The sequence below is a fragment of the Prunus persica genome, chromosome G7, assembly GCF_000346465.2.
Source record: "Prunus persica cultivar Lovell chromosome G7, Prunus_persica_NCBIv2, whole genome shotgun sequence".
Classification (NCBI taxonomy): Eukaryota; Viridiplantae; Streptophyta; class Magnoliopsida; order Rosales; family Rosaceae; genus Prunus; species Prunus persica.
In genome coordinates, this window is record NC_034015.1 from 15604805 (window position 1) to 15632000 (window position 27196).

At 37.3% G+C, this 27196-nt stretch overlaps 3 protein-coding genes across 4 annotated transcripts; 2 read left to right on the forward strand and 1 right to left on the reverse strand.

The window, feature by feature from the left end:
- On the forward strand, positions 7467-10904 carry LOC18771185 (L-ascorbate oxidase homolog). The gene is made up of 8 exons (XM_007204764.2): positions 7467-7801; positions 7891-8000; positions 8713-8983; positions 9173-9269; positions 9387-9732; positions 9834-10199; positions 10284-10362; positions 10471-10904. Exons 1-8 carry the CDS (start codon positions 7655-7657, stop codon positions 10672-10674), a joined length of 1620 nt encoding a protein of 539 aa, XP_007204826.1. The 5' UTR covers positions 7467-7654; the 3' UTR covers positions 10675-10904.
- LOC18771826 (L-ascorbate oxidase homolog) lies at positions 14155-17133 on the forward strand. 2 transcript variants are annotated; one of them, XM_020568664.1, is made up of 9 exons: positions 14155-14224; positions 14344-14531; positions 14622-14731; positions 14837-15107; positions 15334-15433; positions 15512-15857; positions 16003-16368; positions 16482-16560; positions 16676-17133. In XM_020568664.1, exons 2-9 carry the CDS (start codon positions 14385-14387, stop codon positions 16868-16870), a joined length of 1614 nt encoding a protein of 537 aa, XP_020424253.1. In that variant the 5' UTR covers positions 14155-14224; positions 14344-14384; the 3' UTR covers positions 16871-17133. The 2 variants fall into 2 exon arrangements, with proteins under 2 accessions (XP_020424253.1, XP_007203632.1); XM_007203570.2 differs by lacking the exon at positions 14155-14224 and having other exon boundaries at positions 14298-14531.
- On the reverse strand, positions 19033-20833 carry LOC18770664 (dof zinc finger protein DOF5.7). Its single transcript, XM_020569381.1, has 2 exons — positions 20541-20833; positions 19033-20344 (listed from the first exon to the last, which is right to left on the reverse strand). Exon 2 carries the CDS (start codon positions 20313-20315, stop codon positions 19296-19298), a length of 1020 nt encoding a protein of 339 aa, XP_020424970.1. The 5' UTR covers positions 20316-20344; positions 20541-20833; the 3' UTR covers positions 19033-19295.

Sequence of the window (27196 nt, forward strand, 5' to 3'; positions counted from 1 at the left end):
TTTTGTGAATTTCGGTTGTTAAGAATACACCGCGAAATAGATAATATCAATATAAACCTCAAATAATGAATTGAGGCTCCCCACATATTTTGTTATATCTGGGCCGGAAGCCCATGGATCCAAATATATGAGAGATCCTGAACTTGAAGTTGTGGGTATATAGTAGTTAATGCTTTTCACTACTATATTGCGATATTATCGTGGCTTTTACTCAATTCATATTTCATGTCCATTTGAAAAAGGACAAATAAATTCTGAGTTTGTGTTTAGCACAGGCCAAAAGTTCCATACGTTGAAATATGAAATTTGGGAGAGTCGATGTGGTTATTTGAACATATAAGGCACAAGGTTCCAAACCGTCATTTTGAAAAGACGTAAAAACCACAGGTGCAAGTTTAAGAATGTGCGCAATTATTATTACAGGAACATACAACAGATAGATTTTTTCCTGCAATGAAGGTGCATGCCCTGTAAAATCTATAAAAATACATTATGTTCTGGAAGCCTCTGAAGGAAGAGGACGACGCCTCTTAAGCTTAGCCATGAGCCTCTCATGGTCTCCCAAAATTCTTTCATTGGAGACCTGCAGCATGTCTAGCCTTCTCAGTGTATCAACAGAGTACGAACTCACCAGTTTCAACAAGGCATTATTCTCTCCTTTAAGTTTCTCAACCTCCTGTTGAGACTCATGAAACATTCTTTGGAGAGACGAATTTTCAGTAGTTAACCTCTCAACCTCGTTTGCTCTGGCACGCAAACGATCAGCCATGTTAGAAACAGAAGCAGCACTCTGAATGCTAAAAGCCATTGAGTCATCAATAGCCTCTTCCTCAGACCTCCCTGTTAACAGCATTTCATCCATTGGAGTAATGAAATTCCTAGCTACTATGACAGCAGTAGCATCATTCATCATCACAGAATCATTAACTGTGAGATGACGATTTTGGGATACAAAGGATGGACGCCAAACTTTGGCGTCACTCTTTGTTGTGGGAGCATCATTTAAATTGAAATAATTTGGGCAGGAAGAAGAGGAAGCCATTTTTAAGAAGGTTTTGAAGAAAGTCTTACAAAAACTAAAGTTTCAGAAAATGAAGGAAGTTGAGTTGAAACGCAGTTGCCCCAATCAAGTTTTGCAAAGGCAATATCTATAGACGAAAATGTGGCAACATTTCCAGGATTCCAATATCTTCTCGAATCCCCATATTATCTTTTTCTTTCCCAGAGTCTAAAACTTCACGTGGCCTCTGATAATGCCTGTCGACACTTTCGGCGTTTTCAAGTATTATTTTCGAAGCTGATCTTGCTTTACGGATTTCACGGAGCTACTTTTTCAAAAGTATCCCGAGAATCTCGCAATTTTCCTATGGTTAATTTGAAATTCACCGGTTCTACCTATTCATTGTATTTGTGTATAAATGTGTTACTAACGAAATTTTCTTTGCAGAAGACATCCAGTTTACTCCATACCTAGTGATGCGATATCTACTTATTTTTCTTATCAGTGAGCACTTAATATGCCCGAGAAGCAAGACTATCTCTGATCATCCATTCAGGAAGCGAGACTATCCCTGATCACGTTTCCGCCACATCAGGGAACTGTGAAGGCAACCTTATGCTCTAATCTCCGGAAGTTCTTCTAGACTAGAAGAAATGAGAGCTTGTTGTTTGCTCCCACCAGCTTCCTTCCTTGATTGCTGAGCTTGTTGTCTGCTCCCACCAGCTTCCTTCCCTGATTGCTTATCTTACCTTGCAATCAATATCACATTTTTTTGCATTTTTTCTCTTTTTGTAACTCTCTGTTCATAAGAGATTTTATTTCTTTAGAATGAACATCTGAAGAAAGAATCCATGGAGTGATCATAACTCTGAGGGTTATTTGTTTTTAACAGAGAAAAGAGTTGTGATTTTGCTCTTGCAGGATATAACTAGATCATCAAGCGCTACATTATATTTACTGGGCTGATATGAGCTTGAATGATACTTGAGAAAAGTTTCTCCCACCTAAGAATGTAAGCAATACTTGTGTTATTTTATGCTTATATACGTATTTGATATTTTATCTTGAAAGGTAACCAAATGGGGAGATAAGTCCGTTCCAAAAGAATGGCTTGTATGTATCCATGAATTATTAACGCAAATTTTACAGATTGCAAGTTGGATACATTGATAATACACTGCACAGATTAAAGTCCCATAAGAACAGAATATGGGTATAGCAGTGATCAATATGATGCACGCCTGTTGCGTAGCAAATGATGTGGATTGAAGTCCCGAAAGGACAATCCTTTGACATGTCAATATTGATATTGTGCACGCCTAATGTGTAGCAAATTGTATGGGTTAAAGTCCCATAAATTAATTGACATGTATGTATTAATCTGTGGCATGCCTGCAGCATGACAGATATATGGGTTCTAAATGTTCCAACTCCCTAAATGGAGATTATCCACGCCCTACTATAAAATAACGCTCCATTGGAGGTTATAATCCACATTCTCACATAATAAAAGCCCCCTGCAGTGGCTTGGGTACCCAAAAGCGAAGAAATGCTTATAATTGATGTATGCACATGCAAATGAGAATGGTGGGATCATAAATTGATGAATGACAAATTTTGATTTTGGAGTAGCTACTCAAATCATCAATGGGCTGTGTTGATTGGAACCACGTTCAATTATTAAAAGTCGACAATATCATTGGCCAAAATGGAATGAGGCAATTCCATTATAGATGAGAATGAACGTGAAAGAACAAACCCACAGTACGAACCCCAAAAGATGTTAATATTAAAAGTTATACTTGGGTGTTCGGAATAAAAGGGAATATACCTACTTTGTATGACACAATGTTTCTGGCAGAAACAAGGAATGTTGGGTTTTCTCCATATTTACAAATTCAATTGTGCCCCCTTATTGCACATTTACGGAGACCAACATGTTATCTTTAAAGGTTATTAAATGCACGGAGCATATTGCCAGAAGCGATTTCCTAAAGATGTATAAATAGCTAGGTTAAAGCTATATAATGTGTCATAAAGTTTAATCCCTTTAATCAAAATCCTTGAAAGGATTGAAATTGCACAAAGCAAGTCCCTGAATGACATGTGCCTGAAGCACAAAATCTGTACTCAATGTTAATGTACATAAATTGCCTAAGTGAGTATATTGATTATAATGTGTTTACAACACATTAAAGCTTCTCAAGAGTTCCAGAAATATTTGTCTCGACTGAAAGATCGAGCATTATGCCAACGACATTATTGCTTATACTAAGAAAGTATTGAAGCATTTTTATGAGGATTATCCGTTGGACACTTTAATGATTTTCCGGAAGTATATTGGACCGGACATCATATTTTCCAAATAGGGCTCAACTCCATCACCATCATTTTGGAATGATGTGAGGTATATTTGATGCTATCTCCTCATAACACCTTGTACGGGCATATTCTTTCAAGTGAACTTACAAATAGCCCAAGTTTTGTTAGAAACGCGGACTCTGAAAATTTCTATGATTTACATAGAGATAGCTCACTGAAAATATATTTACTATATGAATTGTTGGTGGCTACATCATTCACTCACTCCGAAAGATTCTCACTCCAAAAGATAGTTATGAAGACATCAGGGGGAGCATCCAGAAGTATGCTATATAGATTGTTGTACTCTTCTTTCTTCCTTCCATCAGTTTTCTATCTCACTAGGTTTTCTCCAAGCAAAGTCTGATGAAGCAACTGACATATTATTTGTGGTCTCCAAGGGGGAGTGTTGTAAAGTCTTTGTGTGGAGCCCACTAACTATTCATTTGGAGACTTTGGGTAGAGTTTGTCAGCAACTTTTTCTTACTGCACACTCACGAGAGTTGCACCAATCTGCCTATAAATAGGCAACCTGCAAAGTGAAAGAAATGAGAAGACAGAAGAGAAAGGGAGAAACGGAAAGAAACAAAGAAGAGGAAAGAGAAAAGAGAGAAAAAAGGAAAGATAAGAGGAAAGAGAGAAGAGGAAAAAGAAAAGAGGAAAGAGAAAAGAAAGAGAGTCAGGCAGAGAAGAGGAAGAGAAGGAAGAAAGAGGGTGAGTGAGCAGAGAGAAAATTCAGTGAGCCACACATATTGTAAACACTATTGTAGCCATATTATTTTATATAGTGAAAAGTTACTGCTGCTGCTCTTCGAGGACGTAGGCATAGCCGAACCTCGTTAAATACTGTGTCTCATCTACTTTACGTGCAGCTCAATATTCGCACATATCCCCGTTATTTTATAACACGCTAGTGATTATGCTCCATAATTATTTTTGGGTCCATGATGTTCCCAACAGTTACAACACTTTGATTCCATCACGACGAAGCCTCATGATAATGTACAATGTCTCACTTATTGCCTCAACCAATTCTTCATGCTTTTATGGTTTTTTTTACGCAATATGCTGAATTTGTTACTTCTCCTTTTATCCCTCCGATCGGAAATTGCATATAAATGGAAAGGTTCATAAGCAATAACCTCTAACATGTGGTAACTTACAAAAAACGTTATCAAATTAGACAATAATCTTTAGTAGCACAAAATAATAATCACATATTACATTCCGATTTAGTCGCAGTTTACTCGGATTGATGTCCACCCTAACTCATAACGCACCAAATAAATTCCTCCAATATGATAATCCAACCCCATCCATCCTAAGCTTAAAGCATATAAATAAGAACATGAACAGTTGCACCTCGACTTTCACTTGCAAGATTATGGCGATAAGATCATACAGTTCCCGGGCGCTTGCGTGTGGACCCTGTGGTAGTTGGTTCCTTCTACCGACTTGGATGGTAAAAGGTCAAAAATCCAGGCATGCAATTACTGAATATCCACATGGGTGACATGATTAGAGGCCCCCCAGTGGGCATGGCAACGGGCCGGTTAGGGGCCGGGTATGGCAATACCATCTCCGTCCCCGCTCCCCATTCCCGTCCCCGTCCCCGCCCCAATCCCCGATTTAGGCTTTTCGGGGAATCCCCGTCCCCGTCCCCGTCGGGGAAGTGTCTCCCATACCCGCCCCAATCCCCAATTTTTAATAAGATATTTCTTGTTAAAATAATTTCTCAATCCAAATATTTCTAAAACATACTACGTCTTTTCACTCTATTTCTAAGTCTTTTCACTCTAAAGTTTATTTGAAGGACAGATGATCAAAACATACTACGTGACTGGAATTGGATTTAAAAAAAAAATCAGCATACCAGATGTATGAGTAATTGTTATTTCATCATAAAATTGTCAAATTTTGATTCTATGCTTCGATGTAATAATTTTCTTGTCAATAAATTTATCGTATATATAAACAGTGATAGAGCTAGGACTACTTTGAACGTCCAAAGCACACGTAACAAGACAATATTTTATAATTAGTACACACCAATTTAATGACAGAAAGAACAAAAGAGAGGTAAGAACCACTTCCAATTTTTTGGGGCCATGAACTTAAAATTCACATTCTCTCTTAATAGCATAACATGTTTCTAACATTAAAGGTGTGTGAACAAATTTGGGGGCATGTCATGCCTAAATATGGTTCCGCTCTCGTGTATAAAATTTGACAGTAGCCATTTTCGGGCTCATATCCAAAAAATTAACATTAATATTTTACTATTCTAAAATGCTCACGTAACAATATTGTAAGATAACAAACAAAGAGTGAGAATAAAATTGCCTTGAACTAGCTAAACGATAGAAACAAATTATATGTCTGTCATCAACAATTGTATATGAAATATGAATTAACAAATCCAACCCAACAGGCTTACGAAGATTTGTGCTTAATTTAAGCTTGTTGAAAGATTTGAACTCTACTGTGATTAAAAATATGAGACTGGATGTACCATCATTGAATATTTCTCGTAGCTACTCTCCCCCCCTCCCCCCAACAAGTTGCTTTCCTACAGGGGATCAGTTGACCTAGCCAAATTCTGAGTCTAACAAAGCTTTTGAGAGATGGAAGAGAGCAAGTGGGATATGAATCCTATGCAGCACATGCACGTAAGTTCTACCCTACACTGCATTATCATTAGGCTGCAACCTGGGCAGGTCAGGCCATGATTCATAAACTAAGCATCAGTGGGTCTAATCTTGTATTTGATTCGTCCATGCATGGCTTTAGTCAACAGTCAATTCACCATTTAAACTGAACCACGTTGTACCTTATAAAACCCAGTTATATATGAGCTGGATTGGGCTCAGCATCCAACTATGTCATGCACATGCCCCACCCTAATAATACCATATTGAAAAGTGCAAAGGAAGGAAGAGGACAAGTCCCATGAAAACCTTGAATGGTATCCGGATGGCAAGTATCTAGCTGCTGCCTCAGATATATAAATTGTCTGTCTACCTAAATTGTGTCTTTCACAGAGACAAAATGCTTACATTAGTTGTTAATGTGTTTGTTAATTCCATATGAATTATTGTAATTAAGTGTTTAATTTATATCACATGAACGTAGATTTTATGATTTATTTTCACAAACGGTTGAATATTTACATGATAGTTTTATAATGGGTCCACACACTCACAAGAAGACTATATCAGTAAAATAGGGTTAGTCATAACTAACTAGCTATTAAATTCATCATCATCAATTTGAGTCGAACTTAAGATATTTTCCAACTAAATGAAGACAAATAGCACTAAACTAAAAGTTAATCAGTACCACATATGAACATGAATAACTGATCACAAAAAACAACCTTTAATGTAGATTACTCATTGGGATTCAGCTGCCGCATTATTCACCGAAAAAGAAAACAAAGAGGTTCTCTGTCCTTGTGGCTGGTGGATAGCCCAAAAGGGCAATTTTGGTCCTGAAATTTTATATATATTTCTGCGTTACAGCCTTAACACGCTACAGCTATTTCCAAAGTTGCAGAATTGTGGGAAATGAAAAATGGCAGAAACAATATGATCTGCATGTGACACCGATTAGTTTCGTTTTCTTCTTAACAAAACTACATAAGCTAATTTCCAGAAGAAGAAAAAAAACGAACAAACAAACTGCAAAAGCCTCAGAACCAAACAAAACAAAAACAAGTGGGGTTGCATTTAATTTGTTGAACAAGCATTGTGCTTTCACATTAACTGTAGGCATGTGTTGGGATCACAAATAGAACTACCTATGATGAGTTTCATTATCCAATATATTTATGAGAGAACCCTACGTTCAATGAAAGGAAGAGTCAAAAAAAATTAAAAGAGAAAAACACTAAAACAGACCGAAAGGAGGAAAAGTAATATAATTTCAACATCACTGGCGCAATTAGAGGCGGTTTATGGACAAAGTGTGACACGCAGTTTCACTTTAGCTCACGAATGATGGGTTCAAATTGGCTTCGAATCTAAGCAATGGAGAATTATCATCAAAGCGAAAACGCGTTTATGCACCCAATACGAGAACATTGATGGCTGGATAAAATTAAAAACAGATTTTATTTTCGAAAAAGCAGAAGCAGGACACATTTGGTGAAGCACTTTTTCCCGCGCTGCTGCTATAAAAAGGCTGGCACTTACTGCACCCACATCATCCAATTTGACCAAAAGAAAAAGGGATTAAATTAAACCCAAAACCCAAATACCTGGTTTTGAGAATTTGCATTTTGCAGGGACGACAATGGAGAAAAAGGCAGTCTTGCTCCACTTGGTTTGTGGGGTTTTGGCTGTTTTCAGTGTTGCTGTGGTGAAAGCAGAAGACCCATATAAGTTTTACACTTGGACTGTGACTTATGGGACTCGTTCTCCTCTTGGCGTTCCTCAACAGGTGGTGGTCTTTGCCATTTCTGCAATGTCAGTTCTGTTTTTGGAGATCTTGGATTTTTCTGATAAAATGTGTCTTTTGGTGTTTTGAAGGTAATCCTTATCAATGGTCAATTTCCTGGCCCTAGACTTGATGTGGTCACCAATGACAACATCATCCTCAACCTTATTAACAAGCTGGACCAACCTTTTCTCCTAACATGGTGAGTTCAGCCTTCCATCTACTTCTAATGCTTTACTGTTTTTGGTTTTGTTGATGTTGTGGTAGTTCTTGGCTCAGGGTTCTCTTTCCCAGTCTATTAGCTCAAATGCCTTAGTCTTTTTCTTTTTGTTTTGTTTTTCCTTTTTTATTTAAATTAAAGAACTTTTATTTACTGAGGCAATGAAAAGTTCCATGCTTTTCTAGTTCAGGGCTTAACTCAGAACAGCCAGAATGCTGGTTTGGTATCCGACATACAGAAATAAAGGATTGGTAGCGGCCCTAAGGGGAATATTTTCCCTTAAATTTATGTTAATCTGCTATGAAATTTTAGGATGACAATTGGAAAGAAATTTAAGCCAAAAGACTGCATTATGCTTACTCGTGTGGAGGATTTTGTTCCTAGATTTTAATTGATGGGAAATTTGAGCTTGAAAGTCTTAATTGAGTTTTGTTTCATATATTTTTCCCCAACATTTCTGTGCCACCGACGAAACAATTAGGCACCTCTTAATTCAGGATTTGCATAGTTGAAGCATGGATTGCACTGGCTTACATGTCTGGGATGGTTAAAAAGTTATAGAAATGATGAAAAGAATCATATTGTTATATATCTCACAAATCTTCATTTCTGTTCTTGTATTCAATGTCTGAATGATTGTGGCATTCAGCATAGTGACATGTGCATAACAACAAATTTTCTTGGCCACAACCAGGAATGGGATTAAACAGAGGAAGAACTCATGGCAAGATGGGGTATTGGGAACTAATTGCGCCATCCCGCCAAACTCAAACTACACCTACAAGTTTCAGACTAAGGATCAGATAGGTTCCTACACATATTTCCCATCAACGCAATTGCACAGAGCTGCTGGAGCGTTTGGAGCCATCAATATCTACGAGAGACCTCGGATCCCAATCCCTTTTCCAAACCCTGATGGAGATTTCACTTTACTTGTTGGTGATTGGTACAACACCAGCCATAAGGTAAGACAAATATGAGCATGATAAAGGCCATTCTACATGTGTTTTTGTTAAATTGTTGAAATATATTAAGCAGATGATATTGTTAAGAATATTTTTCTGCTGGTACTGTCCAATCTTACTGCTTTGAAAGTGTTGATAAACATTTTTGCATTCTAATTTACTTAAGTTATCCTGTTTTGATGTTTGCAGGCGTTGCAGCAAACTTTGGACTCAGGAAAGTCTCTTCCTTTTCCTGCTGGTGTTCTTATAAATGGGCAGACAAGTAACACCTTCACTGGTGATCAAGGTAATGCTCAATCTTGATCCTCAATCACTTGGGCCATTCTTAGTTCTCTGGGAAATATTTTAACCTTCACTCTGATGAAAAATGTTCAACTGTGTTTTTTCCTTGTTATGATTTCAGGCAAAACATATATGTTCAGGATCTCAAATGTAGGCTTGTCAACCTCATTAAACTTCAGGATTCAGGGCCATTCGCTGAAGTTAGTTGAAGTTGAAGGATCTCACACAATTCAGAACACATATGACTCTCTTGACGTACATGTTGGCCAATCAGTGGCTGTCCTTGTAACCCTAAATCAACCTCCAAAGGATTACTACATTGTTGCATCCACACGATTTACTAAGCTAGTTCTTACAGCTACTTCAGTACTACACTACACAAACTCTCACACCCCAGTTTCTGGACCCGTTCCCGCTGGTCCTACTTACCAAATACATTGGTCTGTGCAGCAAGCCAGAACTTTCAGGTATTTATTAAAGATTATTCAAACAAAAGGAGCCTTAGATGTGTTGGACTTTAGGCTATAATGATTTAGTTTGGTAATTTGAACTTGGTTTTTTCTTGCAGGTGGAATTTGACAGCAAATGCAGCCAGGCCTAATCCTCAGGGCTCATACCATTATGGCAAAGTCACCCCAACAAAGACAATTATATTAGCCAATTCAGCACCTTTGATAAATGAAAAGCAGCGTTACGCATTCAACAGAGTCTCCTACGTGAACCCCGATACCCCTCTAAAGCTTGCTGATTATTTTAACATCCCTGGTGTCTACAGCTCTGATTCCATCCAAACCGTTCCCTCCAGTGGCTCCACATTCATAGCTACCCCTGTAGTGCCAGCCTCACTCCATGACTTCCTCGAAATTGTTTTCCAAAACAATGAAAACACCCTCCAATCTATGCATCTAGACGGCTATGATTTCTGGGTTGTTGGGTATGTCAAATGTGCTTTCTTGCAGTTTAAGCTTTTGTGAGATCAACGGATAGACTAAAATCTTTATTGTTTGAACAAATACAGCTATGGTTTCGGACAGTGGACAGCAGCCAAGAGAAGAACATACAATCTAGTTGATGCTCTTACCCGACATACTGCTCAGGTAAAAGAGAGCCTGGAAATGACAGCATATGCTTACTTGTAGGACCTTCCAAATTAGCTTCAAATTTTGGTTAACTAAAATGTAATCTTTTTTGTTTTGTTTTTGAAGGTGTATCCAAACTCTTGGACCACAATATTGGTGTCCCTAGACAACCAAGGTATGTGGAACTTGAGGTCTGCTATATGGGAAAGGCAGTATCTTGGTCAACAGTTTTATCTCAGGGTTTGGAATCCTGTCCGCAGCCTGGCTAATGAATATAACATTCCTTCAAATACTCTTCTGTGTGGCAAAGCTCTTGGCCGGCACCCATAGAATGACCTTGAATTCTTCGGCGTCTAATTCTTGAGTCATGAAAGTTTGACTGAAGTGAAGACATGTTTCAGAAAGGAAAGTAAAAGAGAAGATTCTTATTTAATGTTTTCTTTTTCATATTTAGTTGTATAATTCTAAATTTAGATGAATTTTCCTTTGCCTTTGTACTGGAAAATATTGTATGCTATGGTTATATAATATATTTTTAAGGTATAAACTTTGTTTTTCTATAAATTATTATTATTTATGTTTTCTTTTAAAATGATCGATGAAAAATGTACGAGTTTATGTTTGCTCACCATTTTTAATTATGATTCACCATTTACTACTCCACTAATAATTACGGTGTCCACTAATCACCCGTCACCATTGTGAAAGTTTAACTGTAGTTATTAACTTATTATCACATTGCACATGAGATGGTGATGATTAAAGATGGTGATAAACACAATTGCACTCTAATTGATTACCCAATATAAGTACTAAAAATAATAATAATAATTGCTTGGGTCCTGTCCCATGAGCCTAGTAGGACATCCAAGGGTGGGCTTGCTTTTTGCAGATCCTCTGGGACAAAGGAAAGACATGGACTGGAGGATGTTTCAAAATGCAGCTATTGAGGGCTAAACTGTTGGCTCATAGCATAACCCACTAAACAAAAGAAAACTTCATGGTGAAGGCTTAAACTGATTTTTGTTTTCCCCAAAGGATTTTACTTGAATTCAAAAGCATATTCAAAGCGTTTTTTGGGTCAAATATTCAAGCTTAGCAACACAATCAGCTGAACCAAAATGAGGCCTGCAGTCAATGTTTGATTTGTTCATTCTTGCGGTTTTTTATGCTCAAATTTGTTTGGCTTTATATCATTATTAGTGAAGATATACCTTATGGTGTATGTCTCTGTATCTAGAATAACCATGCATGGCTATTGTGCTTCCACATTTGTATTAATCTTTTTTTTTTAGTTGTCTATGCCTTTGTGGCGGATAATTTTGATGCCTAAATTATGAATACAATTATCACTTATTCTAAATATAAAAAAACATAACCAAAATGAGATAGTTTTCTAGAATCCTTGTGCATGCAGCCCGAGCTTGATCAAGCCCAAAGCTTAAGTTTGGTAGAATTTAGTAAAAAGAGGAAAAAATAACAAAAATGAGGTGAATTGTTCTGCCACTGCTCAAAGCTTTGAGAACACTTGTTTTACCCAAATTCGGAATTAGATTACCCAATATAAGCAATAAACCTACAAGAACATTTGACCTATGTTTATAATGATTGAATTGAGAGAGCACAGTCGAGTAATTGGTATGAATGTTGAAGGGTGGCTTAAAAATCCCATGACGGGCACATGATGAGAATTGAATGTCACGTGTGTTGGAATTGAGGTCCACCTACGTGCCATGTGTAAGTTAACACCTGGATATGCCCCCAAATCATACTATTTAACAAAACCTAGAAGATGGATCTTGTTCTTGTTTTCCCCATCAGATCTGTTCTTGGGATCCATTGCCAATTCTATTCTAAAAGTTGACTTGCCCATCAAAAAAGCTTTTCATTGACTTTACACTTCATGTACTAGGAGGGTGTTCATACTAACATTAATAATCTGTTCAATTGGTTGAAGGATATTTAAAAGTATAATTTATAAACACAGTCTAATTGTCGAAAATAGATGTTTAATTGTTTAGTGTAGCATTCTAAATGCTCTATATATCCTTGTACAAATATACTTAAAATACAACTAATAATGTCATAAAAATTGACTTCTCAATGTCCTAAGTTATCAATGTAACATATTTTCTTCCATCGACTTCTATTGTTGTACATATGGAACATAATTTTGTTCAATACACTAGTCTATACCATGTCTCATAGGGTAAGATGTAGGTTCGCTCGGACTAGCAGTCTCTATATTCTACACCCTTCTCCCTTAAATTGACTATGCATTTATGAACTCGCACATGTTAGGTTAGTTCATTTTGCTTTTAGTTATAATAATTTGAGTACGCTAAGTTATACGGTTATGTTAAGGATGCATTTCTTTGTACGAAATATCCACACATCCTTCTTAGGGCTACACAACAACGCATTTCAACTGTCTATGTTTTAGGTCATCAATTCAAGTGTTATTTCTACACACAAAAAATCATCCATATCGAAACTTGTTTGGTCATCTAAAATACGCAAAAAAAAGTAGTTTGCTAGATAAAAGTGAAACAAAAATATGAATACTTGGATAGCTAAACAATTTCCGATTTAACTGATATTTTGCATGAATAATCCTTAAAAAAATAACATAAAAGTTGAATAGGTTCGAGTATTGGTTTTAGAACCTATAAATAGAATGTCCTTAATTTAAGGAAAATAACGACATCCTTATACTCTCCAATTATAAACTCATATTCTAAGTTTTTAAATCCTAATTGATATGGTAATATCTCATTTGCTTATATATGAACTCACGATAAGTTTTATTTATTTACAATCAATAAGCAACCGTCATGTATCACGGCCGTTAGTATTAAAAAGTTGAAATCGTAGTTGGTACTCGTAGTTACTCTTTAGTACAGATCATGAACGTGATTCCCTCCCCATTAAAATGAAAAGAAAAGGGTCTAAATATAAAGTTGCAAGTAGCTAGCTAGCAAAGTGTGTTTGTTTGTTCCAGACTGAAGAAGCCCAACTTGCGCCCTTCAACTGTCAATACTCAAAGGGCCAACAGGGCGGGAAAGAGGAGGCCAGGGACTTGAACAAGATGAAGAAACAGAGGACGTGCTGGAAATTGACCACTCTGCCCTTCCATTGTCTTCGCTTTTCTGCTTGTTTTCGTCATGTGAGGTTGCGAGAGATCTAAAACCCCCATTTAATTCAACTCCTCAAAGACCAGTCAAGAAATCTAAAGATAAAAATTAATTAATACCAACCAAAAAAAAAAAAAACTTATCATATATTAATTGCAATGAATATGGATCCGTTCTAAGCTGCGCAGCTCCCGCTTGCTTTCTGCCTCTTTGATCTCTTCTCTCCTTCCCGCCACCGCGGCCACCGACGTCCAAAGTCCACCCACCAACACCAAGCCTCACGTACACAACACATTTCCATCACTAAAAAAAAACTCAAACAAAGAAAATAGCATTCATTCATTGGTCGGTTTTTGCAACATCAAGAAACTAAATCTAATTAATAAGCTCCAACATGCATAGCAGCATAGGCGTATAAACACTCTGTACACTATATGTGTAAAAATAGTAATTAATCATCAATAATGTGTGAGCCAATATCATGAGTTGTGAATGAGTAGCATATGCAGGTAGCTGACTGCTTGAGCATGAAGTGCGCCGCAAATGAGCTTCGATTTTTCCCATCGGTCTTCGTGCACATCCGTATAGCCACGCTGGCATTGCTCCCCGAGGCTCTTCATGGCTGCTTCCTTTCCTTGCCCATTTAAATAAGCCCCTCCATCTGTTAACTTGCACAACTCAACCATACGGCTACACACTTGCACTTCAATCTTCCTCTGCTCTTTGGGGAGATTGGCAACAATTCAGTACGTATGCTCATTCATCTTTCTAACTATGTACTCCACAACTATGATTGTCTTGCCTTCCCCAATTGGTATTCGGTACTAATTAGTTTTTGTGCGGACATGTTCTTTAATTTCTGCAGAATTCAGAAATTTCAAGGATTAATATATAGAAGCTGATACAATGAGGCCAACCATTTTCTTGCATTTTTTGGTGGGAATATTGGTTAGCTTGAGTGCTTTCTGCATCATTAATGCAGAAGACCCATATTTGTATTATACATGGACAGTTACATATGGACTTGTTTCTCCGTTGGGCATCCCTCAAAAGGTTTTGGCTTTTGACCCTTTTATTTATCATCCGATTCTGTTATGTATTTCTTGTGCTTAATTATTTAAAAGTTCTGGTTAATTTATGCAGGGTATCCTTATCAATGGTCAATTTCCTGGCCCAACAATCGAAGCCGTGACCAATGACAACATAATCGTTAATGTCATTAACAAGTTGGATGAGCCTTTCCTCATTACATGGTGATAATTTTTGCTGGTAGTTGTTATGGTTGTAAATTTTTAAAAAAATTTGTGATGCTTGGCTCCTCCTCATGGGACTAATTTTCTGCTCTGTGTGAAAATCAGGAACGGGATCAAACAGCGAAAGACCACATGGCAAGACGGAGTGCTGGGAACAAATTGCCCGATTCCTCCAAACACAAACTGGACATACAAGTTTCAAGCCAAAGATCAGATTGGAACTTTCAACTACTTCCCTTCTACCAAACTGCACAGGGCTGTTGGTGGTTTTGGGGGTTTCAATATTGCACACAGGTCTGTGATAGCAGTCCCATATCCAATTCCCGCTGGAGAATTTACCCTGCTTGTTAGTGATTGGTACAAGAACAGCCACAAGGTATGTAACTCTAAGATCATGGATCATTTCACATTTTCTTTTACTTCAATTTTTTTTTTTTTTTTTTTTTTTTGAGCTTGGATGTTGAGTATGACATGTTATGTTGTTGGAGTGGTCTAGATTTACAGGCTAGTAACATAACATGTTGTTCATAAATGGAACAATAGGAAGAAGTTTATATCAAGAAGAATGATCTGATTACTGATGGATGCTCTTATGTTTTCAGGTATTGCAGCAAACCTTGGACTCTGGCAAGACTCTTCCTCTTCCTGATGGTCTTCTTATCAATGGGCATCATAAATCCGCCATCTTCACTGGCGAAAAAGGTAACCATATTAGCCCTCCTCAAAAGTGTTTGTATGCCATAAATATTAGATTTGAAAAGTTTTGTTGGATTCTTTCAGGAAAGACATACAAGTTCAGGGTTTCAAATGTTGGCATTGCAACTTCAATTAACTTTAGAATTCAGGGCCATACAATGACACTTGTTGAAGTTGAAGGAGCTCATACCTTGCAAGAGGTCTATGAATCACTTGACGTTCATCCAGGCCAATCTGTAGCTGTTTTGGTCACCTTGCACGGTTCACTCAAGGACTATTTTATCATTGCCTCTTCCCGATTCACAAAGCCAATCCTCGCAACCACTGGATATCTCCGTTACGCTGGTTCTAACACCCCTGCTTCAGGGCCATTGCCAATTGGTCCAACCTATCACATTCACTGGTCTATGAAGCAAGCCAGGACAATCAGGTAGCTATAATTTTCTTGAGATCTTTTCGGTTGCCCTTTTTCAGAAGCATACATATATATCAAATGATGTGACATTTTCTAGCAGTATTTGATTAATGATTTGATAGTCATCTAACTAACTGTTTTTATTTTCTTGTGCGTGAAGATTGAATTTGACAGCAAATGCAGCCCGGCCTAACCCACAGGGGTCATTCCATTATGGAACTATTCCAATTGTCAGGAGACTAGTTTTGGCCAACACTGCTGCTAAGATCGGTGGCAAGCTTCGGTATGCTGTGAATAAGATATCTTATGTTGATCCAGCAACACCATTAAAACTCGCCGATTGGCTTAACATCCCCGGTGTCTTCAACTTGGACACAATCAAGGACACACCTACTCCAGGCCCTGCAGTATTTGGCGCCTCTGTTGTAGGAACCACCCTTCATGACTTCGTGGAAATCGTCTTCCAGAACACCGAGCCCACGCTCCAATCTTGGCATCTTGATGGAAACAGTTTCTATGTTGTTGGGTAGGCCTCTCTATGTACAATTATAATGTGTACAACTACAACAAAATATTGCTCAAACCTTATCTTGTTTTGATAATTTGCCTTTTACTTTTTGTTGGACTTCAAATATTCAGATATGGCTCTGGTAACTGGACACCAGATATGAGGAGACGCTACAATTTGGTAGATGGTGTATCTAGACACACAGTTCAGGTAATTGAAACTTAGCAACTTGTACTGATATAATCATCCCATTTATGCAGAATTTCGGAGATTTAATCCTACGTTAATCATTACTGAAATGTTACTTGGTGTACAAAATTGACAGGTATATCCAACTGGATGGAGTGCTGTATTAGTGTCTTTGGATAACAAGGGTATGTGGAATTTAAGGTCTGCAATCTGGTCTAGGAGATATTTGGGACAGCAATTGTATGTCAGAGTCTGGAACAACGAACACAGCCTTTTCACTGAGAACGATATGCCTCTGAACGCGTTGCTTTGCGGCAAGGCCAAGCACTGATAGACAATTTATTTACTCTTTGATCATGTAACTCTGTATGTTCTTTCATTTTTCTTTCTTTCTTTCTTAAAATTGGGTAGTTCTTAAGTTTCAGTTACGAGGGTGTGACTGTCGAAAAAAGAAAGGGGAAACAGGTTTAGGGTGAGGGAAATAAGATGTTTTGAAGTGTCATTGTGTTAGATTTCTTACTGCCACAGTCCCAAAAAGGATTAATTTCTCTTACATGTTCATGTCTAATATCATAGGACATGTTCATTTCTATACAATAAGTCCAACAATGGTGCTCAGAAGATTGGCTTCAATTAGTCTCATTAGAAAGTTTGTCACACATTTAGGACTTTTAACATGCCAACGTGATTTTGACCCAAGAACTCATTTTAGAGTTCAAACCACAAGCTCAAGCTGCATTGACCGAACAGAGCACCAGCAATTTCTACTAAGAAAAAAAAAAAAAAACTGATGTTCCTTTTTATTTGCTCAGTCAGAAATGTCTTCAAGATTTTTCATTGTGCAATAAGCAATCAAGTAGGAAATTATCAAGCGAAAAGAGTGCCATCTAATTAATTAACATCAGCAAAAAGAGCAGATTCCCCTCTAAGAGCGGCCTACTGGTGCCCAGTGAGCAGAGCTCCACATTTCCCTCCACAGTTGTTTGAATTCAAACTATAGAAAATTCAAACTACCAAGAAAATTACGGTAACAAAATTGAAATTTGGGTCAGACAAATGGTACCCTCTTTTCATTTTTCGTTTTTGGATTCAAGCGACAATGGGGGAGAGATTCGAATGTTCTTAACCACTTGAGCTGCAAATCTTTTTTGACAATTGGTACCTCTTAGTTACTCATAGTGGTGAACTTTTTCTATCACAAAATTGCAGTTTCTCTCTCTCTCTCTCTCTCTCTCTCTCTCTCTCTCTCTCTCTCTCTCTCTCTCTCTCTCTCTCTCTCTCTCTCTCCTTGTTCTTGATAAACCTGGACCCCAACTAGACTTTTACAAAGACGTAGTTATATGCCTTTCTATAAGAGGGCAATGAAGGTCCAGGTTTAACAACTCTAGAAAGCAAGCAGGCCCATCCTGAATAGGGTCCCAATCAGGGACCATAGGAGCATAACCAGCATAGTCTGGCAGCGTACACAGCATGTGCATTGTGCAGCCACAATACAATCATACAATCATGGTCTTGTCAAGCGCCTCGACTCATCAAGTAGCTAACTATATGATATATCCTTATTGCTCAAAACTCGAGTTCATATAGTTTATTTTTTCCTCAATTAAAGTTCTATATATATTGGATAAATACTAAAAACATGCCCCATAGGCCTAGCCAGAATATTATCCAAATTTTGCTCTTCTTACCTTTCTTTCTTTTTTTCCCCCCTCTATTTGCTCAAGTGTTCTGATACATGCAAACTTTAAGCTTCAAAAAGATGCATGCTCACACCAAAAGAATTATGAACATACCACAGAGAGAGAGAGAGAGAGAGAGAGAGAGAGAGAGAGAGATGGTGCCCTTTTGATGTTTGAGCACCCAAAGGGCATAAATAAGTATGAGCAAGTTCCAGAGAAGCAGGCAATTAGAGCAGAGAGCAGACACCAGATTTTACAAAGGCTGCAAGTATAGAAGGAATCCTCTGACGGCCGACTGTAATAAGAATCAAATCGCTGCATAAAAGGGAAACTCTTTCCAAAGGCTGCTTTTTTTACACTTCATTCTTCACTTTCTCGTAACCAAACACAACCCCTGAATCTTCATGTGCCTTCCACCACCCCAACAGTATTGTACACCACCACTTTCACCTTCACTTCACTTAATCAATTAATATAATCCAAATAAACTCTCAAATAACTAAACTTGTTTAGTCAACCAAGAACTCATAGTGGTGAACTTTTTCTATCACAAAATTGCAGTTTCTCTCTCTCTCTCTCTCTCTCTCTCTCTCAATTGATCCAATCAACTATTCCAGATATTTTCTTACATAGATAAATTTATTTAGATCTTTAGGAAATATAATTAATTGTAGCCAGCTATATAGGGGGAACCCAAAATTTGTCACATTACCCTTGACTAAGATAATTAAACTGCTGAATTACACTTTTCTAAGGGATCTAAGCATAACCCCTCTTATTTTATGCCAAATAATAATGCGATAACATCAAGAAATTAACACTAACAAATAACAAACGTTTAATTTAATTTCTTGGTCCTTAATTGGTACACCCTCATATCCTTTACACCTTAAAACACACATGCAGATAGAGAAGAAAGAGAAGGATAGCTATTAGCTACTGATGCTAAAGCCATCATAATATCACAACCCACACAAACATAACCAAAATTTAAAAAAAGAAAAAAGAAAAAAAGAAAAAGTAAAAAAAAGAACCTAGCTAGCTAACACAAATTTAAAAATCCCCTTAACAAAAGGCTTAATGATATGCACCGTTGGTTGTGGGAAGATCTGACGACCAGGCTGTAAATGCCGGGTTCCAGTAGCCCATTTCGCCGCCACCAACAGCCGGAGTTGAATCCAAAATGGAGGATGTAGAAGAAGAAGATGACATAACCACATTATTTAAATGATCAGAATAATAACCTCCTGATGATGACGACGACGATGATCTTAGCCTCTGAAACAGTTCTTGAATTCCAATATTGCTTTGCACCTCATGACCAACTGGGAAGCCGTTTTGTTGGTTGTGGTGTGGAGGTTGTTGATTTTGGTTGTTGTTTCTCCAGAAAGAGCTGCACAGACCAAGTGAAGGAGCCTGGCACACTGGATCCAACCCCAGAGTTCGAGCAGTGCTCATTGCTGGCTCAGTGGTCATCATGTGGGATCCAATCATATTCATAGCCCCCTCTTCCTTCACATTTACAGAATTGCATATAGGATTAGGGTTAGGGTTAGGGTTTTGATTTTGATGACTGGCTCTTAGTAGGGCTAGTAAATGAGAATTCTGAGGGGAGCCCCATAGTATTGGGCTTGCTTGGACATCGTTGTCGAACCCCCCGCTGAATCCTGACCTTCCAATTTCCGATGCAACCATTTTCAACTTCCCCGAGGCGGCCTTGCCTATGGGAGTCGTTGACACGGTAGCACTCTTGTTTTTTCTGCAGCCACCGCCAATTGGGACATTCCGGAGAGCTCCTCCTTTTGTCCAGTAGCGGCGGCAGGTCTTGCAGAAGTGGCGGGGCTGAGTAAGGTTGTAGTTGTTGTAGTAGCAGAATTTGGTGTTGGAAGAATCGCATCTCGGGCATCTCAAGTTCTCACCTGTAGTCGTAGTCGTCGTGGCGGTCGCGGTGGTTGTAGTAGTTGTGGAAGAAGAAGGAGATTGTGAAGGAGAAAGAGAAGGAGAAGAAGTTGTACCACCATGAATGGAGATTAATTTCCTCTCTCCTCCTCCTGCTATGTTACTAAGGCCTGCACCGCCAAACAGTTCTTGGATCATCTTAAATTTCTGATCTCTTCTTTGTAGATCTACAACAATCCAAAAACAAAGAGAAAAAGCAAATAAAGATGAAATCTTTTTTGAGGAGTAGTTAGTGGAGAGAAAGCAAAAGAGATATGAGAAAGTGGTTTTTGTTGTGTATTTAGTGTATGTGTGATCTAGCTACTATTTATGTAAGAGGATATATATTGAGTTGGAACTTTGATATTCAAATAAAAGGCTTGCCTTGTGACTTAAGACTTAAGTTGTAGGGGACTTTGTTGGCCAAATATTCTTGGGGTGTTAAAGAATGGAGGGGGATTGGTAGTGGGAGCTTTAATATATATATAGGTCTAATGCATGTGGAAGAAAGTATATATCACAACTTTAGTATATATAGCTAATTAAACAACACAATGATTCCCATAAAGCTGTATTTTTGTGGATTTGGAATTCAGTTGTGGGTGGTTTTTGGAGGGAAGTAAATGGTCTTTTCTCAAATTCCCAGTCTATCCTGCCCCCTTTGATCACCCAAGTTTTTTTTTTTTTTTTTTTTAGTACAAACGATAAACTACAGGAGAGGGGGATTTCACACACACACACATAATAATATAATGCCATGAGATTTGAACCTGTGACCTCTGATCTGCAAATCAATGCCCTTTTCCACTGGAGCCTGATGACCCAAGTTTTTGTCGTATGAGAAAATATAATTTTGACAAGACTGCATTATTTCCCTAATGATTCCAATGACAGTCAGCTGAAGGAAGCATTAAAATCACCTTCTTGTGTATTCTCCATGCAGCTCTTTCCCAGCCAAATTTATTAGGAACAATTAATTATTCACACTAGCTAATAGGTGTTTTTTTCAATCTTTTCGAGGATGTTGGGAAGGGGGCTTAGTGCAAGAGCTTTTGGCTTGTATCAATTAGAAGCGATTTGCTTGGCTATTGGGATTATAAAATGAGACCAAATTTTATTATATTAGTGGAAGTGGGGAGTGCAGAAGAGAATATATAATGATAATAGCAATCAAGTTTTCTAAAAGAATAATCTTTGTTGTGTGGGGGGGTCTTTTGTGTTTTCTTCCTGAAGATGCTGTTCGAGAACCATCATTACAAGTTCATGGAGTGGGCTAATCACATGGAACTACGTGTAAAGCCAATGGCCCTACACCAACTATAAAGCCACTGCCCGAAACTTATGGCTTCAATTTTGCCTTCCCCACACCACCACCACCCATGGCCACGCACACCACCTCGACACCAAAGAGCTGGCCTAGCCAATGCCACTGTGTTCAAGTTCAGCACATTGAGTAATTTTAAACCTAATTAAACTAATTATTCAAACGTGTGGTTTGTTGTCTGATATCAAGTACCACATCCACATGAGCACATTTCATCATCTGCATTTGAAACATTCATCATTGTTCCTTTCCATCAATGCAGTCAGTTCATACTCGATCACATGAGTTTTGTTGGTATTAGTTTGACAAATTTATACTGTTTATGCGTGAGTCGACGGTTCTGAATCATGGATATATGTGCAACTCGTAGTGAGATTTACATCAATACATATCTGTGGATCGCTATCAGAAATAACTCACCTATGATCTTGAAACATACTTATGGAATTTTTAGAAATTAATTAGTACATTCTTGACCAAATACTTAATCACATAATCAACTGGTTCACATTATAAATTCTGAGGAAAATAAGTATGAAATGTCCCAAAAGCTTAAAAAGTAGAGCTTTGACCTTGGTCATGTATGCTTGAGCGTGAATTTAAAAACTGTGCTACCTAATTACATGCTGCATAAGACAAACTGGAAATAATTAATCAAAGCTGATGGAACCCTTATCGGTTAGCTGCCCATTCAATCACTGCTAATCAAGTTTATTTGGACCAATCATGCTCTAACTCTGCGTGGCAACGACCCACAGTAAATTACATGATTGTGTGAACGAGAGCTACCTTCTAAGAACTTGTGGTTTGAATGCAAATTACTTTTTGATCCATGTTTGCAGATTGCTTGAAAATCTGGAAGGAATATAAGATGTGAATTAAAATGGGGTTGGGTGGGGGTCTACATGTCTCAAATTATCGGAACCATTTGTCAATCACCATCTTGACTTGAAGATTGTTGATTATGAACACTAATCTTATCGCTTAAGATATAATATATTAGAGAGGCTAATGTGTAATTACGGATATCTTGGAAATTCCCACTCTTAAATTAATAAATAATTAAAAATCTACAGTAAATCAATTGTAATTGACTCCACAAAGCAATTGAAATGGATTAGTTAGAGGGTAGGGCCATTCCCACCACAGATTAAACTAATACAACCCCATACTAGGTTCATTTTAAACTACAATTTCGTTTGTGTGACATAAAGTTCTTCGTCAACAACTTAATTATCAAAAAAGAGGAGCCACTATAATATGGTTTCATTAAAACTTGGCCTTAATAAATTCCGAAAAAGAGAAAAATGCAATAACGAAAAAAGAATACTACAGCTAATTCAAGATTGTAGCGCAAATGAAAATTGAGATTCCCTCTTAAAATCAACTGACAATAGGAGAAATAGTCTAATTCCTTATAAACACAAAATTTTCTGACTTTCGAAAATGAAACGCATTTCACTACACATTCTCACAGAGAAGAAAAAGATGTACAAATACTTGGAAACCCATAAGTCCATATTAATGACTGTAGTGCCAAATAAATTGAAGATGGAGTTAGTAAAGGGGAGGGTGTGCATAGTAAAGTAAAGTGAAATGCACATCAGAGCCAGAACCTGCTCAGCTTTCAACTTTGACCAAGGCACTCACTGAAAACCCAAATGATCTAGGGCTTGCTTGCTGGGTTAAATCAAAAGGAGCTTATTTTGGTTCTTAATTCATGAATACATGTATACATATAAAAAGGAAATGTGAATGAAAAAGGAAAGCAAAAAAAGAAAAAAAGGGTCCCATGATGAATCATGCTGGGTTTTGCCAGTAGTGGGTTGATCAACATGAAAATAGACAGCTCCTTCTCTTGCCTCCTTTTCTTTTTCTTTTTTTCTTTTTTAATTTTGAGTTTTTAAATTTTTTTGGGAAGTAAAAAAGAAAAAGAAAACAAATCATGGAAATTATTGGTGAATGGATGGTGATGTTGTAGTACTGTGTACGTACGTACCTGACCGCGCGTGCCGTCCGGAGCGCGATACTTGAGACGAGACCAGACCGACATGCTTTTATCTGTGAAGGGTCGGGCAGCGTGCGGGCAGCAGAAAACGACAGGAGATTATAGGATTTGTGATACACATGGGTGGGCAGCGCGGGCAGAAGGGGCAGGTAATCAAGGTCGCCGTCAATGCTTGCTGTGGCTTGAGTGGGGGGGCAGTCCTTCCTCGATCCTCGGGCACTCTATTGCTCCCTCTCTCTCTCTCTCTGTTTTCTCCAATTTTCTTAAATCTAAACCCATGTTTAATTATTAATATGATTATCATTATTATTACAATTATAATAAATTATATGGACCATATCCATGTAAAATTTAGACAACCAACAAACAAGCATGATGAAATCATCAAAGATGTATGTATTTTATGATAAGTGATGAATTTGATATTTTAAGAGATGAATACGGAATTAAAAATTCTAATTTTAAGTCATGATAATTCACTTTTAAGTTATATCATTTGATAGATCAAATATGAGTATTGATAATGATTAATATTATTACTCGATTTCGTACTAAATAATTACAATTGTTGATAATAAATATACGATACAATGTAATGTAATGAATTTAAATTTCTTCATCAAAGATGAAATCACATGCTTTCATATATTTCAAGAATAGTATATACAACCTAATTATGTTGTATTAGTGTCTGGAGAATTATGAGAATTTGTGAGTAGTGCAGTGTAGGGAGTGGATACGACATGAGAATATGCATATGGGGAGATGGGAATATGGGATGTGATAAAATTCCACATTCTAAATAGACTACTGTGTCCTCTCCTTATGCGGCAATACAGCTTTTCTAGGGCTCCTCACCTTTCCTCCTCTTTTCTTTTCATTAAAGTGGTCAATAATTCTCTCTCTCTCTCTCTCTCTCTCTCTCTCTCTCTCTCTCTCTCTCTCTCACTTCCTTTGCGTTCATAAAACCAAAATCTAGAGTACTTAATAAATTATTGATGTTTGTTATGCAACACAAATAAAATCCAACACATAGAAGAAAAAAAAAAGAAAAGTAAAATCCAACACAAATAAGTCCAAGTTAATGATCGATGTTTGCCAATGAAATACTTGGATTCTTAGTCATGTAATTTATTTGGTGAAATTTCATTTATTATCAACTTAAGAAATAATATGAGTTTGATTATAAATCTGAACTATTGATCATGTTGAATATCGTATGAACATAAATATGAATTATTGATCATTTTGACTATCGTATGAACGTGTGACATATTTGAACAACTTATACATCATTCTTACAAATAGAAACTTCAAATATTCTTTGGTCATATAGAGGGGCCCGATGCGTTGCAACTGGATTGCACTAAACCTTATAATTCAATCAACTTCTTCCTATGTATACCCTAGGGCCATTGATGGCCCAAATTCGTACAACACACAGAAAAATTTCTCCTTGGATTATTCACAATCTAACACAACGTCACTTAAAGAATAGCTTGTCATTAGGGTTGTCCCTTTGCAAACTCTCTTGGGATCCTCATACATCTCTCTCTTTCCAAGCTGTTGAATCCAAACAACATTTTGCAATTCGCAAGGATACGCATATCATAGAATTCTAGCTTAGGCCTACTCCTACTGAGAAAAGGTTGACACGAAATTCATTGAAAGGAGAAAAATGGATGGTTCTTAATCCTAACATTCCCCTATGGGCTCCACCACCATTGAAATGCAACCATAATGAAATGAAATATATAGGTCATATATGTATGCTCAGCAAAACCCGAGGGAGGCTAGCAAAGTAGGTAGCTAGGGTTTCAAACCTGACAAAAGCTAGAATGGACAAAATCCTTGGTGCAGAAGTTGCATAGATCATGTCGCTTGGCAAAGCTTTTGCATGCATGTGGGCTGGTGCTTATTGGATATAGCTAGTTAGCAGAGGAACTTATAACAGTGTGACTGATAATTACCTTAGAGGTAGACAAACGGAGAGAATTTATCACTGACAGTGAGATACAGCCCTATAGGATAATTGGATCCCTATAGATGTATACTTTATTGCATACCGCCAGGTCCTCGACCAGGGTCTTAAATCCTTATTATTTCTCTTACCAAGACTCGGATTGGTTTTCTATGTATAGGAGTTTGTGATCGGAGCAGACAGGTAGGCGGACAAACTCTAGTAAGTAATCTCTCATCTCATCTGTTTTATCCCGTCTTAAATTATAGTTCGTAACATCACGTGACATGGTGATTATATATATATTATAATATAAATAAAGTGTACACATAGTATTGTTGTGAGGAGATTCTTGTGCCAATTAAGATTACTTTCAATGATCGAGAATAATAAAACAAATTTTAAGAAAAAAACTTACATATTCGGTTTTTCATTTGGTCAAGTTCAATAACACTTACTTTCGAGTTGATAAAGAGTTGAACAACAAAAATAGATAGCGATGCATAATACCGACAAGGTTCAACCATGATATGTAAGTTTCAACGAGAGTCTTGAATTATTAGGACGCAGATTTCTTAGTTTGAAAATGATTAGTGCCAAATGTTATGTTGCTGATAAGTGGCGTGGTATGGACCATATGGGGGTAGGGCTTGAATTATTCTCTACTGAAATTGACAGATGGACCCCACAGTTCATATTTTATGGAACTCCAGATTGGCTGAATCCCATAAATTGGACTGATTTACAATCACACCACAAATAAATACAAAACCCTAAAGCAGTGATTGCGTGATTAACTTATAATTGATCAATACACACCAACAGCTCCCACCCTAGCGAGAAGATATACATCTCGAAGCTCTCAAATAATATTCCAAAACCACTTTGAGAAAATAAAGCAATCGTAGCATATATGCAACTTGTTGCTACTCAGATAACTGATAAAAGCAAGCTACCACCACCCACCTTGAAACTTGAGCCTCAAGTTCTTGGATAGATACCACAATTGATAAGGTACTAATACATATGTGTAAAAATAACTTATTAAAATTACAAAAATAAAAAAAAATCTACACATATCGATTGTGATTTGTTCGTAAAGAAAATGACTGATAACATGTAAGAAATCAAGTATTTTTTATTTCGAAATTTTTATTGTTAATGTTCTTCGAACGGATAATTGCATTTAGAAATCCATATTATGAACATTCTTATCCTTCTAGGGTGACACTCCTGTCATTAAATTAATTACACTAGTATATATTTTCGGTTTGTTTCACATCGTTGCGAAAAGCATAAAATATAATCACTATCATTCTCAATCAATACTAATTTATAGTCTCACCTAATGCAAGACCAAGACCTGTGGCAAAATAAAAGTAATAGGTTTTAGGTAGGTCCAAATCACGCCGGCAGACACCACCACTGAGATTATATATATATATATATATATATACATATAAATAAAATATATTTATTAATTAATGGATAAATAAATAAATAAATGTATTATCTAATCAGGACAAGATCGTACGTCGTTTGAGAATACCCCCAACTGCCCAACACCATATAGTTACCGTAGATTGCAATATCTTCAACTTCAACTGCCCCGTACGTTTTTGTGTGGGTAAATAAACAAGTCGGCAGCCAGCCAGCCACTGTAGGTCAGGTCAAGACTGTCAAAATCTAGCTAGGCAAGCCGCCCTAGCTTCTTCATACAATTATTTTTTAAGATTCCAAAGTCTATT

Excerpts from the sequence above, each read along its gene's own strand:
- LOC18771185 (XM_007204764.2), top strand. The coding sequence starts at position 7,655 with ATGGAGAAAAAGGCAGTCTTGCTCCACTTGGTTTGTGGGGTTTTGGCT. Across the intron at positions 9,270-9,386 it reads CACCTTCACTGGTGATCAAG|GCAAAACATATATGTTCAGG; the intron begins GTAATGCTCAAT and ends TTATGATTTCAG. Across the intron at positions 10,363-10,470 it reads TTACCCGACATACTGCTCAG|GTGTATCCAAACTCTTGGAC; the intron begins GTAAAAGAGAGC and ends TTGTTTTTGAAG.
- LOC18771826 (XM_020568664.1), top strand. The coding sequence starts at position 14,385 with ATGAGGCCAACCATTTTCTTGCATTTTTTGGTGGGAATATTGGTTAGC. Across the intron at positions 14,732-14,836 it reads GAGCCTTTCCTCATTACATG|GAACGGGATCAAACAGCGAA; the intron begins GTGATAATTTTT and ends TGTGAAAATCAG. Across the intron at positions 16,369-16,481 it reads AACAGTTTCTATGTTGTTGG|ATATGGCTCTGGTAACTGGA; the intron begins GTAGGCCTCTCT and ends TCAAATATTCAG.
- LOC18770664 (XM_020569381.1), bottom strand. The coding sequence starts at position 20,315 with ATGATCCAAGAACTGTTTGGCGGTGCAGGCCTTAGTAACATAGCAGGA.